General features: G+C 56.3%; 1 protein-coding gene across 1 annotated transcript in view; it reads left to right on the forward strand.

Moving 5' to 3' along the window:
* Window positions 1–16,270, forward strand: part of LPCAT1 (lysophosphatidylcholine acyltransferase 1) — a 72,907-nt gene that overhangs the window by 15,552 nt on the left and 41,085 nt on the right. Inside the window, exons 10-13 of the mRNA XM_011964739.1 lie at window positions 1,175–1,205; window positions 1,838–1,974; window positions 6,139–6,281; window positions 13,335–13,549. Coding sequence (XP_011820129.1) covers window positions 1,175–1,205; window positions 1,838–1,974; window positions 6,139–6,281; window positions 13,335–13,549 — 526 coding nt within the window. The remainder of the gene's footprint in view (window positions 1–1,174; window positions 1,206–1,837; window positions 1,975–6,138; window positions 6,282–13,334; window positions 13,550–16,270) is intronic.

The following is a 16,270-nucleotide window of genomic DNA, read 5'->3' on the forward strand; positions in this document are numbered from 1 at the left end:
CTGGAGACCGTCGTGTCTTTGGGTTCAGCAGTGATTGTGAAACACCGGGCGATGCTGGGGTCTGGGGCTGCTTTTGGCCCTGGTGGCCTTGGCAGAGATGAGGGAGGGGTTTACCAGCTGCCTGACATCAGAGAGCCTGGGCCTGGGCATTGTGACCACCGGTGCCTTCACTCAGAGACTTCCAGAGAGTTCCAGGCCAACATTAGGATGGCCTTGTTTACATTTAAACCAAGAGTCATCACTTTTATACTTTTTGTCATGGGAAATTTCAAACATAGGTCAAATGTCTTTCTCAGCTCAGGCTTCCCTAATAAAATGCCTTAGACGGGGCTTAAACCACAGACATTGTTCTCTCACCATCCTGGAGGCTGGAGTCCGAGATGGAGGCGCAGCAGGGCTGGTTCCTCCTGAGGCCTCTCCTGGGCTTGCAGACGGCGCCTTCTCCCTGCGTCCTCACAGGGCCGTCCCTCCGTGGGTGTCTGTGTCCTCATCTCCTCTTATAAGGACACCAGGCAGATTGGCTCAGGGCCCCCAGATGACCTCAGTCCACCTTCATCACCTCTGTAAAGGCCCCATCTCCAGATACAGTCACGCTCTGGAGCCCTGGGGGTCAGAACATCAACAGGAATTGGGGAAGGGGAGCAAAATTCAACCCAGAACACCAAAGCAGTGATAATACGGTGGGCCTGGGACCTGCCCCAGCCTGGAGAATGACGGTGTGTGGTCAGGCCGGCGTCACGTGCACTCCCACTGCGCCTGCCCTGCTTGGTGCGGCTGCTGTCACAAAGGACCACAGACGAGGTGGCTCCTAAACAGCAGACGTGGATTTCTCACCCTTCTGGAGGCTGAAGTCCAAGATGCCGGCAGATTCGGTGTCTGCCAAGGGCCCCCTCCGGGTCAATAGATGGCACCTCTGTGTCCCCACAAGGTGGAGGGTGAGCGGGCTGCCTCGGGCCTCTGGTGCGTGTGCATCAGGAGGGTCCTCCAGCTCCTGCTCGTTTGCTGCAATGGATTTGGGCTGTGTTTGGTGGAGTTTTGTGTTTTGTGGAGTTCTCTGCATTTTCTGATTGATTGCATCTCCTTGTTTTCATTGGGGTTTTCTGGAAGCTGGTGGTTGCATCTGGACCCAGAGAGGGTCAGTTCCCACCGGTCTGCTGTGCTGCTCCTGCACCAGGCTCGGTTGGCTGCTGCTGCACCCCTGCCACGTGAGTGTGTGTGAGCTGGGTAGGCCTCGAGCCAGCCCTCAGGACATGAGCCTCTGCCAGCTTCCTCGATTTGGGCTGCACCATGCTCCTGGAACTGCGGGCGTGAGCCCCCGCGCCAGGCCCCTGCCAGCTTCCCTGATGTGGGCTGCGCCGTGCTGTCCCATCTTCCTTTCTGCATTTCCCACCCGTGACCTGGAGTAAGCCTGGCTGAGGACCCCTGGGCCTTCTGCTGGGAAGTGGTATTCAGCAGCCGCAGTCTGCACCAAAGCTCTCCATGCATGTGGGCAGGTCACTGCTTGGATGCCCTGGTCTATCGTAGCCAACTTTCAAATAGTTCAGACTTCAGACAAAGTTCCTCATAGGATTATGCTATAAACCCTCATTTATGGCTCACACACAGGGTGACCATAGTGCTTCCTCCAACTGGCATTTCTCAGGGTAATCAGGGTCCTATGGTGACAGCCGGTCCACAGCCATCAGCAGCTTGTCGTAGGAGGGCCAGGTTGCAGGTCTCAGCATCTGCAGGCGTCCACAGCGTCCTCCCCACTTAGCTGCCGCGTGGAGGCCTGACCTGTGGTGACCCGGAGTGTGGTCCATCTTCTCTCTGAGTCCCTCCGCCTCCCCGCATCCAGCCTCTGGCCACACTGCCTGGAGGCTGCTCCGGCTCCCCACGGCTGCCCGCCTTGTCCATGAGACAGCCTGCTTATCCCTGTCCGTGACTTGCAGTGATGTCTTGGGCCGCACGCTGCCCCTGCTGCCTCTGGTGAAGGTGCCAAGGGAGCTTCTGTGGGAGCCTCTGAGCCAGGGTGCTGGCCCTTGCTTAGGTGAGGAGAACAGACACCTGCCCTCTCTGCCATGTGTCCCTGTGGCTTCAGGTCTGAAAACGCACGCCTGCTCTCTGTGGACACTGCAGAGCTGCCTCGGGAAGGAATGGCTGTGCCCAGTGCCTCCACTTTAGTGACCTGAGTCTCCAGCGACGCTGCCTGGGAGACCGCACGGCCAGGCCCGTTTCCTTAGAGGGCCATTGTTCTGGGAGTTTCAGGTCTAGCCAGGATTTTCTAAGAATTTCTTTGCCTACCCAGCACCTCCCTTGGCCACCCCTGCCGGTGCTGAGGGCTTGGCTGCCGCAGCTGCCCCAGCCAGCTTCTTTCTCTGCAGCTCTGCCATTCTGGCGTCTCCCGGGGGGGCCAGAGTCCATCTAGACCCATCTGCACCAGGGTGTGGGGGCATGAGGAATGGAAGGATCCCAATGGGTGGGCCTGAGGCTGGATGCAGGGGTGAGGCCTGTGGAGGAGGGTGGGCAGAAGGTGCGGGGGCATAGAAGCTTCTGGAAGGAGCCACAGCAGTCTCCCAAGCCCTGTTCTCCTTGGCGAGGGCTCTGGGCTCCTGTGGGCGGGCCGAGCCTGGCAGAGAAAGAGCGCACAGGCCCAGAGCTGGGTGAAGTGAAGGCAGAGCGGTGGAGATGCCTGGGCTCTTCACTAGGAGCACTGCTCCTCCTTCTACCTGGGGCTCCCAGAGGCCCCCTCTCCAAGCAGTTTTCATGGCACTGCAGAGCAGAGCCACGCCCTCCCCATCTCCCGGAGGCCTGGGGAGCTCCTCCCTGGCCGTGTTCCCGCTCCACCCTCCACTCATCAGCCCTGTTTGCCGAGGGTCAGCGATTGCAATTGTGGCCCACAGGCCCCTCTCCTTGCTGCCGCTAAGCTCAGAAGCGCAGGCTGCATTCCCTGATGCACCATGAGCAGGCGCAAGGATGCATGGGCTGAGGGTCACATGGTCACGCTGTCTTCTGGGACGCCAACAGGAGTAGGTGCACTGACGGGTGGGGAGGGTCACCTGGTCAAGTATTCTTTCCCATGCAGGAAGGAGCCAGCACAGAGGGTCACTTGTTCACGCAGTCTTCCCCGTGCACGAAGGAGCAGGTGCAGGGATGCGTAAGTTGAGGCTTGGGTGGTCGCCCCGTCTCCCCTGTGTGCGCAGGAGCAGGCGCAGGGGTGCATGGGCCTAGGGTCACGTGGTCACACAGTGTGTCCCCCCACTGGGTGGCCCAGCGAACCCCATATGCTAAGGGACCAGCAGCTTGACTACCCTGGATGCAGGCAGAGCCTCCCCACCCAGGGCTCATTCATGCCCCGTGTTGTTTGGGGATGGGCGCTGCTCCCCCAGCCCCAGAGCCTTTTCCAGTGGGGGTCCCGTATGGAATGGCCTGGCCGGCGGTGCTGTTTCAGGAACGCCAGAGGTGGAGTGAAGCAGGCTGTGGGATTACAGATGTGAGCCACCATGCCCGGCCCAGCTGTCGGCTTTAACAGCAGAGCCAGGCTTGTGTACCCCGGAGTGGCCTCTTCCCAGCCAGTGGCCCTGGAGCCCCAGGACCAGGCGGGCTGAAGGCCAAGGCTACGGTCTCCTCCACTGCAACAAAATATGAAACAGTACCAGTAGATGGGAATGGATGAAATATTTAAAACTAAATTTTACAAATAAAGGAAAAGGCTGCCCCTTAGATTTGTGGGATTAAATCAAGGTGGTCCTTAGGGGAAGCTGTGATCTAAATGTGAATATCAGGAAATAAGGTGTTTCTGAAAATAACGACGTGGGCTTTTCCCTCAAAAAGTTGAAAAGAACATTTGACTAAATTCAAAGCAGAAGAAAGAGGAACTCATAAGAGCCAAAATTAATATGATTAGGTCACAACAGAGAGAATGAACAAATCTGAAATGGTTCTGTAAGCAGATTGATAAAATAGAAAAGTATCTGGCGACGTGGGTTTAGAAGTTTTGGCAGGCACAGATAACGTTAGAAATGAAACCAGAGAGTAGCCTTGGTGTAAACCCAAGGAGAGTGTGGTGGGCAACTTGACTCAATTATCTTAAAGGCAGCTGGGGGGAGACCTTGGTAGTGGGAGGGGAAAATATGCCAAAAGCTTCCAGGAAGAGATTTCCTCATTGACAAAAATAGTGAGGTCAACCCAAGGAAAAAGAGGGACTTTTAGGCAGTAGGGTTGGAAACAGTGAGGCAGCGGTCAGGAGCTGCCGGCAGGCATGGCCGCACGCTGGTTTCGTAGAGCGACCGCATGAGGAAGCCGCCGGGAGGAAGTGACAGGCGCGTCTTACTCAACAGGTGGTGACAGTCCCAAGCACCTGTTACCCAACAGACCTAGCAATTCCTTTTAAAAAACAGTCCTTACAGGTAGCGGCACCTCACGGTAGTGCTGAAGCTGGTTTTAGTGTTAGGGAGACTGTGGCCGTGAGGCATCACAGTAGCAGATTAAAGTGGGAAACAGCACGTGGCTGCCCCCACAGATGCAGGAAGGACCCTCTGATAATGCTCAGCACCCACTCATGATTTAAAGCAAGACAAAGCTCGTGGAGGACGAGGCCTGGGAAGGTTTCTCGGCAGTAAAGAACGTTTGCTGAACGCCAGTAACATAACACGACATGGAACAGTGACAGGCGTCCCCAGTGGCGGGGTAACAGGTTTGTGGTTGCTTGACGCGGCGAGGGCCATGCTGAAACGGGGAACCCGCTGGGGTGAGGAGGAGCCCCCGGAAGCGGGGGAAGGAGGGGCACATTCGAGGTCGCCACCTCTCGCAAACCAAACATCGTCTAGGTCTGCGTACCCGACAGGCTGACCTGACCGCTGGACCCTGACAGGGTGGAGACATGGGTGGCGTGAAGCCGTGAGAGTGAAATGCACACTGCACATCCAAGACAGCGCGAGAAAATGCAAACTAGCCAGTAGCAACTTCTATGTTGAGTACGTGTTGAAATGATATTTCAGATATATCGGGCAAAATGAACTATATATATTAAATTGTCATTCCCTTTAAATGTGGCCCCTTGAAAATTTAAAATGACGCATGTGGCTGGCATGTTTCTTTTGGGCTATGCTGTTCTCTGTTTAGAACCCAAAAGAATCTAGTGACAAACCAAGGAAACAGTGGGGCGTTCTCATGACAGGCATCAGAAATTAGGGATGGCTGCCGCTTGGGAGCCGACTGTGATCTGTGTCTCCTGGGTCTTTTCTGTCTCTGTGCACAAAACCTGCACCTCAGGACTGGTGTTTCCCCTCACCCAAAGCCTCCAGCCCCTCTGCATGGAGTCCTGCCCGCCGCCCAGAGGGACCTCCATCCTCAGACCCTGGGCTGCCTGGGATCCTGCAGCCTTGGCCTGCCCTGGCGTGGGGGCCTGCCCTGGCGTGGGGGCCTGCCCTAGGCATGGGGGGCCTTCCTGAGCCCCCATATTGACCTGCACCCCTGCCCTCCTGCCAGTCCACTCTCCTGCGCCGGGTCTTCCATTGGCTGGAAAGTCACAGCTTCATTCTGCCGCCTTCTCTGTGGTCCGAGGTCCAACCTTGGACCAGCTACGTCCCCACGTCACCAACACTGCCTAGGGTGGCGTGTGCATTCTCATGCCCACATAAACGATGTCAGGGGAAACTGCTGAGTGAGGCCTGGGGGGCTGGGGGCTGTATCCTGGGGGTCGGAGCTGCCTGGGGATGTGTCCCGTGGGTCAGAGTGGCCCTTGAATTTGCAGGAGAAGCTCCACTGTGTTGTTCCCAAGCCACTTGCTTGGCAGCTCCAGTAAGTAGGCAGGAAGCCGGCAGTGGGCGTGGAGCATGTTGGTCAGCACTGGTCAGTGTCCACAGCCATGGTGAGGGCTGGTCAGCATCAGCACCGGTCAGCCTTGGTCAGCACCGGTCAGCCTTGGTCAGTGCTGGTCAGTGTTGGTTAGCCTTGGTCAGCACTGGTCAGCATCGGTCAGCCTTTGTCAGCCTTAGTCAGTGCTGGTCAGCCTTGGTCAGCTGTGTGCCGGCTGTAGCCCCTCCCCAGTTCTCTACTCTGCGGGGCGTGCTGTCCCCCTGGGCTGACCTCCGCCGGGTGGGGAGCTGCCTGGCGTCCCACATGGATTCTCTGGATAACGCCCCCCTCTGTCCGCAGGTGGCCCTCATGACACTGACGCTCTTCCCGGTCCGGCTCCTGGTTGCCGCCGCCATGATGCTGCTGGCCTGGCCCCTCGCACTTGTCGCATCCCTGGGCTCTGCGGAGAAGGAACCCGAGCAGCCCCTGGCCCTGTGGAGGAAGTAAGTTGAGCATGTGCTGTGCTCTCCTTGTGGGGGGGTCACGCGGCCAAACAGTGGGAACCCATTCTCCCAGTGGGGTTGTCTCTCCACCCTAGCCCATCCGTCCTTCCCTTCCGAGCCCAGCATCCACCAGGGCTGCCACCTCCCAGTGGGGACTCGGCCACCTCCCTGCTGCCTCCTTCTTCCATGCCTCCGCCACAGTCCTGCTCTGAGGCTTCATTTTCCAGTGCTCTGCAGGACGTGTGGCCACTGTTTCAGTCCTTGAGCACAGAGATCCGCCTACACCGTGGCCTTCTCTGCTCCGGAACCTGCCGGGGCTCCCTGTTGCTGATGGAAGTCAGGCTTCTGGACACCCTGTCCTGGCTTTGTGACTCCAGCCCCCTTACCCCTCCCACCTCAGGCCCTCAGCTCTGGCCCTGTCCATAGTGGCCTCCCCCAGACCCTCAGGCTGTGAGTGGACGACCTCTTGGGCTGCACTGACAGGGTACCACGGTGACATAGGCCTCCTGCCTAGGGACGTCCCCACCGGAGTGGCCCCCATGCAGAGGCAGCTGGACCTGGTACGGTTGCTGTGGGCCCGGGAGGGGCCGTCTTCCAGGTGTAAGAGCAGCAGCAGTGAGAGGAACGGCTGCTCGGGGGGCAGGTGGCCGCCATGGCATCTCCTGCCAACCTGGTCTTATTAAAAGTGGGCTAAGTGGGAACAGGTTGCCGCATCATAAAGGTCCAGTGACTTGACATCAGAATCCCCATTTCCGGCCCGGCTTGGAAAAGCAGAAACTGCTCCCCAGGGCCAGCAACTGGCGGGAGCCAGGCCCCAGCCCTGCCTTTGGACAGGAGGCCCGGGCCCTCCCTACCCTCCGAGCCTGCATGTCAGCCAACACTGGCCTGGCCTGCTGCCTGCTGGCACCGCCCCTCCAGGGCCGTCTTCCCCTTGCTTTGTGGACCTAAACTCTTCCTGCTTTTAAGCACAGAATATAAATAAAGCACAGCTACCCCATGAGGAGTACATCTAAACTAAAGATCCAAAACAGACCACAAAAAATTAAACTAAATCACAATATTTTCTTGTTTCATTTAAATTCCTGAAAGTATCTGCCATTAGCAAATGAAAATGTTGAGATATCATAAATATTTTGATAAATATTTTCAGTGTCTTAAAAGTTATCACTCATGTCCTATTAACCACAGCTCTGACAACCCTTCCATGTGTTGTTAACGTTTCTCATCGTCCTGAAGGGGCTCCCAGAATCTTTTATTCAGAAAGAGGATTATTAGTAGTTAATTGGAGGCTGCTGCCTGTCTGTAAATAAAGTTTTACCGGAGCACGGGCACGCCCACTCGCCTGCGTGATGCTCAGGGCTGCATTGGTGGGGAGCCGGGCCAGGTGGTTGAGACAGAGGCCGTGTGGCCGTAGAGCCTAATGCATTCACTGCCTGGCCGCCGACAGGTGTAGTGGACATGCCCAGGCCCCTCCTTTCTCTGGAAGGTGTCTGATCTGTGAGCTGTATGTGCACCAAAGTGTTCATGGCCAAGAGGCTGACAGGAGCTGACATCTGCCTGTGCTTCGGTTCTCCTCGATACCCAGGGCCGCACTCAGACACGCAGTTAGGTGCAGGGGAAAGACGGCCACTTAGGGTCCCGGGTTTGCCGCCCTGTTGCGTGCAGACATGGTGCAGTTGTAGTTGAGGGCAGCCTGGGCGCTGGGGTCCCCTCACTCTGGGCCCTGCTGAGCGGGTGGACGTTGAGCAGCTCGCTGGGTGGTGGTAACCTGGGGCAACCTGGGTTCTTTAGGGCGATGGGATTATCACTGGCTTTGGTTCTTCATTTTGCCTTTCTAGATTTTTAAAATTCTCTTTGAAGAATATGCTTTATCTTGAGGTTTGTTTTTGAAATGTTTTAACCATAAAATAGGAATTGGGTATCAAATATATAACCAAGCAAAATAGATCAAGGCCATATCAAAGTCAGGCTTTGAGTTTTGCTGAGTTGAGAAGCCACAGCTAGAAAGTGGGGGTTCTGTGGTGTTAAGCTGCAGGTGACCTGGCTGAGTGTGCTGCTGTGGGTCGCAGTGGCTTCATGGTGCTTTCCTGGCACCCTTTCTCTTTACCCCTGTGTCCTTGTCGGGCTGAGCTCCCCGCCTCCTCTGTTCTATCTCGGGAGGCATCAGCCCAGTGCAAGCACAGGCTCCACTTTTCAAAAATAGACGGCTTGGGGCAATTTTCCATTTCCCCGTGCTAACCCTGGTGGCTTTTCTTATCTATGAATAATTGACTTGGCTTCATCAGGTGGTAAATGGACCACGACGGACTCTTATTCTAGCAGCTGTACTTCAGAGACACTTTCCTGTGTACATCTCGTGCACATGTACAGTGTACCATGACAGTGACACGCTGGGATCCTGTCACCTCTGCTTCATGAGATCTTTGGGCATCTGGGTCTGTGGAGACTCACTGTATATCATTCTGTGTATGTGTGCAGAGAGGGTGTATGTGAGAGTGCACACGTGTGTGTATGTGTGTATATATGTGCATGTCAGTGTGCATACGTGTGTATGTGCATGCACGAGAGTAGGTACATGTGCATAGGTGTGTGGTTGCGTGTGTGTATGAGAGCAGCCGGTGCAAGTATGCGTGTGTATGAGAGTGTATATATGTGTGTGCTGTGTACATGTGTGTATTGCATGTGTGTACATGTGAGTGCATATATATGTGTGTATGGATGGATGTCTATGTATCGTGCACATGTACGTGTATGATGGCATGTACGTGTGTATGAGTGTTGTGACTGTGTACATGTGTGTATGTGTGTATATGTGCAGCGTACATGTGTACAGGTGTCCACATATGCATGTGTGTACATATGTGTATGAGAGTATATGTGTGTACATATGTATGAGTGTGTGTGCATGTGTGTATGAGTATATATGAGAGCGATGTGTGCGTATGTGTGTGAATGTGTGCCTGTGTGTGTGCAGGTGAACGTGTGTGCATGTCAGAGAGTATGCACGGATGCTCGTGGGCACTCAAGCTGCCCGTGCTGCCTGGCATTGAATCCCACCCCTGGAGCTCCTGGCGTCTCCTTCAGCAGCACCGATGAAAGCTCTTTGGTGCACAGTCCTGGGCTTGGCTTGGTGCTTGAAGGGAAACAGAAGTGAGAACAAACCCTGAATTCTGAACTCCCCAAAGGGAAACCTAGTCACAAAAGCACTGTAGTTAGGGACGCAGGGGATCAGGAGAAAGCTGGATTTGAAGTAGCAGATTCAGAGTGTACCGCTGAATAATAATTACGTAGTCGGTGGGGACTTCAGTTGGCTCACGTTATGCTCTGCTCTGCAGTTTTGAATAGATTGATGTTGAATTAAAGCATTTTTGCTGAATGTAAGTTAGTGTCATTCAAACCTTCCTAAAATAAAAATCTTAGGCTTTCAGTGAAAGAATGACACAGTTTCGCGAAAGGCACTATTTTAAGTTACTTTCAAAACACACAGTGTTGTAAAAACCGTAGCATCGTTTTGCAAAACCCGACCATCTGGGGCTGAATCCTTGACCGCTGGCCAAGTCCTGAGCTGGGCCAGGCCCTCCAGGGACTGTCCCTTGGCTGACCGGACGGTTCAGATGATGGTGCCCTTTCCTGAATGCTCTGTGTGGGAATGTCCGTTCCCAAGTTTGGGGATGCCATCCCTGTGATGACTCTAGGTACTCTGCGTACGTTGGCCTAGAGGTTGGAGCTTGAACTTGAGCGTCGATCCACTTTATCTAGTCTCCCAGAAGCCAGCAGCTCCTGCCACCTGCGTCTCAGCCTGGGACTGCCCCTCCACACTTGCAGCCCAACACAGCTCCCTCACCAGCTGCCCAGGGGCTGTCCCTGACCCAGCTAGGCCGGTCCACATGCAGCACCAGACTTGGCTCCTTGAGGCCCTGCCAGATGTGGCCCCAGGGCCCCTTCCCTTGCCCCGCCCTACCGGCACTGTAGCCAGCAGTCAGGCTGTGTACAGGTCCTCTCCAGGGCCCCTTCCCTTGCCCTGCCCCATCGGCACTGTAGCCAGCAGTCAGGCTGTGTACAGGTCCTCTCCAGGGCCCCTTCCCTTGCCCTGCCCCACCGGCACCGTAGCCAGCAGTCAGGCTGTGTACCTGTGTACAGGTCCTCTCCAGCGCCCTCTCCGCCTCTTGCCTCCGGTCGCAGCAGAACATTTGGAACCTGCAGAGCCGCGGCCTGCGCATGCCCCTCACGCTTGGCTGTGTGGGCCTCCCCCGCCCACCTCCACACGCCGGCTGGGTTGAGGGGATGAAGGCCTCAGCGGCCTTTCTCCTTTTCCCCCTGCATGTTCTGGGGATATCCTCCTCCTCATTTCCCAGGCTTTCCGGTGAGTTGCTGTCTCCCCAGTGAGAGTCTTGGTTTCTGAGAGTGTTTTCTTGTTCCTTGATGCCCCTCAGAGCACCCCGTTCTTCCTGACTCTCTTGGCGATGGTGGATGTTTTGCACCCCTCTTCTGATGCCCACCCTTTCTGTCTCCTTGGGGTCAGGCCTCTGCTTCTCTACCATGCAGCCGCTCTGCTCACACGTCTCAGGGTTCTTGGGTATCGTCTGTGTGAGGACGGTAGGACGGAGTGGATTTCCCGGGGGTGCTGATGGAGATCCCCGCTCCCGTGTATGCAGATAGATCCGTCTCCTGATTCACACTCGCCTGGGAACGGGCTGCCCAGGCACCTGAGCACCTTGGGCTTGCGCTGGCTGCCTTTGCCTTGGGGTGAGTGGGTCCTGGGTCCCCCACCCCACAGCGAGCGGAGCTGTTCTCTAAGGCCGTCACCTGCACCAGCAGGCCGGGTTTTCACACGTGGATGGTTTAGGTATAAAAGTCCTCCAAGATCTTTAGAGACGAGCAGAGGCTGTTTTTTCCCTTCCCCGACACCCAGTACATTTCCCCTGAGCATGGTCTGACCCTGCAATTCGATTTGGGGGCTGGCAGGTGTGTTCCTCCAAGGGCTGCCCAGGTTTGGATCCCTTTTTCTCTGCTGTCCTCTCTCCTGCCCCTGACCCTGCCCGGAACCAGCTCCTGTGCCTGCCACAGCCTCCTCTGCAGCTGAGCCTGCCCGGAACCGGCTCCTGTGCCTGCCACAGCCTCCTCTGCAGCCTCACTTCTCCTTCTCCCACTGCCTTGTTTCTTCCATCTTAGGCATCAATTGCTGTCTGTTGGCTTTTGTTTTTGTACTTGTGTTTTTTTTTTGTGTGTGTGTGTGTGTGTGTGAAAAATAACATGCGTACATAAGAGTACATCTTTATTTTTCAGTTTAGTTTAGTTTTCTTGAGATGGAGTCTCACTCTGTTGCCCAGGCTGGAGTGCAGTGGTGCAGTCTTGGCTCACTGCAACCTCCGCCCCTTGGGTTCAAGCAATTCTCCTGCCTCAGCCTCCTGAGTGGCTGGGATTACAGGCCTGCACCACCATGCCCAGCTAATTTTTGTATTTTTAGTAGAGACAGGGTTTCACCATGTTGGCCAGGCTGGTCTTAAACTCCTGACCTGAGGTGATCCACCTATCTTGGCCTCCCAAAGTGCTGGGATTACAGGCGTGAGCCACCTTGCCTGGCCAGAAAAGTACATTTTTAAATGTTCAGCTGAACAGGTGGTGGAGAAGTGCAAGCCTGTGTAATGCCTCTCCTTTAGAAAAGCAGCATCTTGGGTTGGTCCCCAGCGTCTCCTTACGTAACTACACCATTGTTTATCATCCGTATACACAAAGGCCGTTCCAGGGTGGCCCCGCGAGAGGCTCCGTGCTCTCCCAGCGACCGCCTTGGCTCAGATCCATGGGGACCCCTGTCCTGGAAGTCTTCTGAGAGGTTCCTCCATCCCAGGGGAATGTGAATCCAGTAAGGCTTCAGGCTCTTGCTTCTCTGTGCCGTGGTTTTACCCAGTGTGATCCCCCACTTAACCCAGTGGCCGAGTGAGACGTGGCTTTTCACGAGGGTGAACCATGTTCTCTGTGGACTAAGACACACGTGGCCTGTGGCTTCTCACACACCATGGCCGTCTGCTGCCTGTCAATTTCCTGACGTGTGGAATAACAGCCTCATCTGTAACCTCATATGAAAGCAAATACACACATTTAAAAGGCTAAATTTGTATTTTTTTTTTTTTTTGAGACAGGGTCTCGCTCTGTCGCCCAGACTGGAGTGCAGTGGCGCGATCTCAGCTCACTGCAAGCTCCGCCTCCTGGGTTTACACCATTCTCCTGCCTCAGCCTCCAGAGTAGCTGGGACTACAGGCGCCCGCCACCTCGCCCGGCTAGTTTTTTGTACTTTTTAGTAGAGACGGGGTTTCACCATGTTAGCCAGGATGGTCTCGATCTTCTGATCTCTTGATCCGCCTGTCTCGGCCTCCCAAAGTGCTGGGATTACAGGCTTGAGCCACCGTGCCCGGCCAATTTGTATCTATTTTAAAAAGAGATCGAGGATACACAAATTCAGTTAACCTAGGCTGATTTTTACTTTATTTTCCAAATTTATTGGCCATCTAATTTCTTCCAGAAACAGCTCACTGTAATAACACAACGCCTGGTTGTGGGAACCCCGGGCTTCCTGTGGAGATGAGGTGGGGACATTCGCACGCAGGTCTCAGCTTCCGCTGTCAGCTCTGAGCCCCTCCATATTTCGATATGCATTTTAGGGGTTTTAATGTTTTTCCCATTTCAAAATGATGGGATGCTGGTAAATAAGTTGCTAACATGAAGGTCCGAGGTCTTCTGGCCTGGGGCTTGTGCTGTCTGTGTTCGGGAGTCTCATGCTGTTTTAGCACTGCCTGTCGCATGGCCGTGACCGTCACACAGGGCCACGGCCTCCCTCACAGGAGCGAGCACAGCCAGTGAGGGCACGGCGGAGGCCAGGAAGGCGCGGCGTCTTGTCTTCCCTCACGCAGATGTCCCAGGAGCGGCGACCGCAGGAAGCCCGTGGCCTGGACTGCGCCGTGGAGGGCCCTCCCATACTGCCCCGTGCCTCACACAGCCTCCGAGACCACGGACCCATGCCCATGTGCCCGCGTGACGCAGCGCCCTCTTTTGCAGGGTTGTGGACTTCCTGCTGAAGGCCATCATGCGCACCATGTGGTTCGCCGGCGGCTTCCACCGGGTGGCCGTGAAGGGGCGGCAGGCGCTGCCCACCGAGGCAGCCATCCTCACGCTCGCGCCTCACTCATCCTACTTCGACGCCATCCCTGTGACCATGACGATGTCTTCCATCGTGATGAAGGCAGAGAGCAGAGACATCCCGATCTGGGGAAGTGAGTGGGACCCCCCTGCTGGGAGTGAGGGACCCCGCCCTGCTGGGAATGAGAGTTCCCCCCTCCACTGGGAATGAGAGAGCCCCCTGCCACTGAGAATAAGAGATTCCCCTCCTGCTGGGAGCGAGGGTCTCCCCTCTGTTGGGAATACTGAGACCCCCTCTGCTGCTGGGAGCGAGGGACCCCCCTCTTCTGGGAATGATAGATCCCTCCCCTGCGAGGAACGAGGGACCCCACTTGCTGGAAATGAGTGAGACCCCCCTGCCAGGAGTGAGGGACCACCCCACGCTGCTGGGAGTGATCGAGCCCCCACCGCCGGGCACGTTGGCCTTTCTCCCCATTTTCTGTGTTGTGGTTTCCTGTGTGATTTTCATTGTTGTAATTGTTATTTTTATTGGCACCTGAGTGCCCTCACCATCATAACAGGCTACAGTGCTTGCTCCAGGTCTGCTTGGCGAGGGTGGCTCTCCTTTATCAGATGGCAGCTCTGGAAGTCTTTGGGAGCAGGGCGGCAGGGCTGCCTGCGCACCCAGGCTGTGCCGTGAACCCAGGGGCCTGAGCACCTGGTGCTGCCGTGACCCCTCACCAAAGCCGGGGGCTCACTGCAGCAGAGACCCACCCTCTCGTCATCTGGGGACCAGATGTTCAAAATCAAGGCGTCTCTGGGCCGAAGACCCTGTGGGGCCCCTTCCTGCCTCTTCCCACTCTGAGGGCTGCAGGTGATCCTGGGCTGTGGCTGCATCGCTCTGCCTCTGCCTCAGTGGTCGACTGGCCTGGCTCCCTCCAAGTGTCTCTCCTCCATGTGTCTCTTATAAGGACCAGTCATTGGATGATCCAGGATGCTCTTGTCTCGAGATCCTTAACGAGTTTCCTCTGTAAAAACCTTTTTCCAAATAAGGTTCCATTCACAGGTTCCAGGGTCAGCATGTGGACCCATCTTTGGGGGCCGCATCCCATGGACCCACTGCTCTGGGAGGACTATAGGGAGCCCTGGAGCCCTGCGTGGCCCCTCACCCAGCTGTGTGCAGCCCTGACCAGCCAGAGCTCTGTCCTCGGTGCTCTTCAGGGCAGCTGGGCCTGTTCTGTCCTCGTGCTTCCTTCACAGGTGCCATCAGCACAGCACAGCAGGTTCCGGGGCACAGCGGTCCTGGGTTGGCAGTGGGTGGTGCTGCGGGCAGGAGCCGCAGGGAGGAGGGGCGTCGTCTGTGGCCGGGGCCCTCACCTGGGCACTCCTGCTGGCTCTGTTTCCACGCAACACCTAACATGAGCATTCATGTGACAGTTTTCTAGAGAATATCTGGGGGGGACATTCTGTGGTGCTGACCACTGAGGGTGGCAGCCACAGCTGGGATAGGAAGGCTGGAAGTGGGGTGAGGAAGCCCCGGCACGGCCCGTGGGAGATTGGGCCTGCAGCAGCCAGAGGGTGTCCAGACTGTGCCTGCAGCTGGGCAGTTGTGGGTGGCCTGAGTCTGCCTGGGACAGGCCTGGAAATCAGGGATGGTCTTTGGTGGGACTGGAGGTTCTAGGGCTGGCTGCACTCAGCTGGCTGGGGAAGCCTGGAGGAGGCTGGACAGGCCAGCAGTGGAGGGAGATTGGACTGCAGGCACCATCCGAGTGATGGCCTTGGCTCTCACATGCAGGATTCCCTGCTCTGCAAGCTCCACTGGCCCGTGGGGCAGCCCCAGCTCCAGTCAGCACCGTTTGCATCCCGTGGTTCCGGCACACACAGAAAACCACATTTGTGCCCCCACCGAAAGGCCCGTGGTCCTCTGTCATCCGCTCAGGGAGGGGATTGTGGAGCCGTGTGCCCAGGGACCCTCGAAGCTGCAGGGGTCCTTGGGGAGGGGGCTGGCCCACCCAGAGTGAACCTGAGCGTTGGCCGGGCTCCCCCCGTGCCGTTGGTGCTTCCCTGTGGAGATCGCCAGTGTGAAGGAGTGTTTGGTACGGTGATGCTGGACGTTGTAGTCCCATCTTTCTAGAGGCCCGGGATTCCCCCTCTTCAGGACCAACCCAGGTGGCCCAGCACTGCCCTTCATCTCGGCGCAGCAGGAAGAGTGGCCGCAGCCGTGCTGCTGTGTGCGGGGCCCTCGTGGAGCCCTGTGTGCTTCTCGTCATTTCAGAGATAATCCACGGACCTGCGAGGGAAAGGACAGTGACAAACAGGCTTGTCAGAAATTTCTGTTAGAATTCAAACTTAGCAGGAACCACATTTTGCTCCCTGCTGTCCTGGCCTGAAAGGGCCATCATCCTGGGGCGTGGCTGATGACTCCTCTACCGGGCACCTGGAGCACCCTCTGATTTGGGAGTTTGGAACCATCTCCCCAGGCTCCAGCTCAGAACCATCTCCCCAGGCTGCAGCTCAGAGATGTCTCCCCAGGTCCCAGCTCAGAGACGTCTCCCAGGGTTCCAGCTCAGAGATGTCTCCCCAGGCTCCAACTCAGAGACATCTCCCCTGGTCCCAGCTCAGAGACGTCTCCCTGGTCCCAGCTCAGAGACATCTCCCTTGGTCCCAAGTCAGAGACGTCTCCCTGGTTTCCAGCTCAGAGACGTCTCCCCGGTCCCAGCTCAGAGACGTCTCCCCGGTCCCAGCTCAGAGACGTCTCCCGGGTCCCAGCTCGTAGTGACTTCTGATTCCTCTCGTGGACCCTTTGACAGCTCACAACTTTGTTGAAGACATGAGTGTTGAAAATGTTCAAAATATTTTCTTTTTTTTTTTTTTTT

This window comes from Mandrillus leucophaeus, unplaced genomic scaffold (assembly GCF_000951045.1).
Source record: "Mandrillus leucophaeus isolate KB7577 unplaced genomic scaffold, Mleu.le_1.0 Scaffold702, whole genome shotgun sequence".
Taxonomy (NCBI): domain Eukaryota; kingdom Metazoa; phylum Chordata; class Mammalia; order Primates; family Cercopithecidae; genus Mandrillus; species Mandrillus leucophaeus.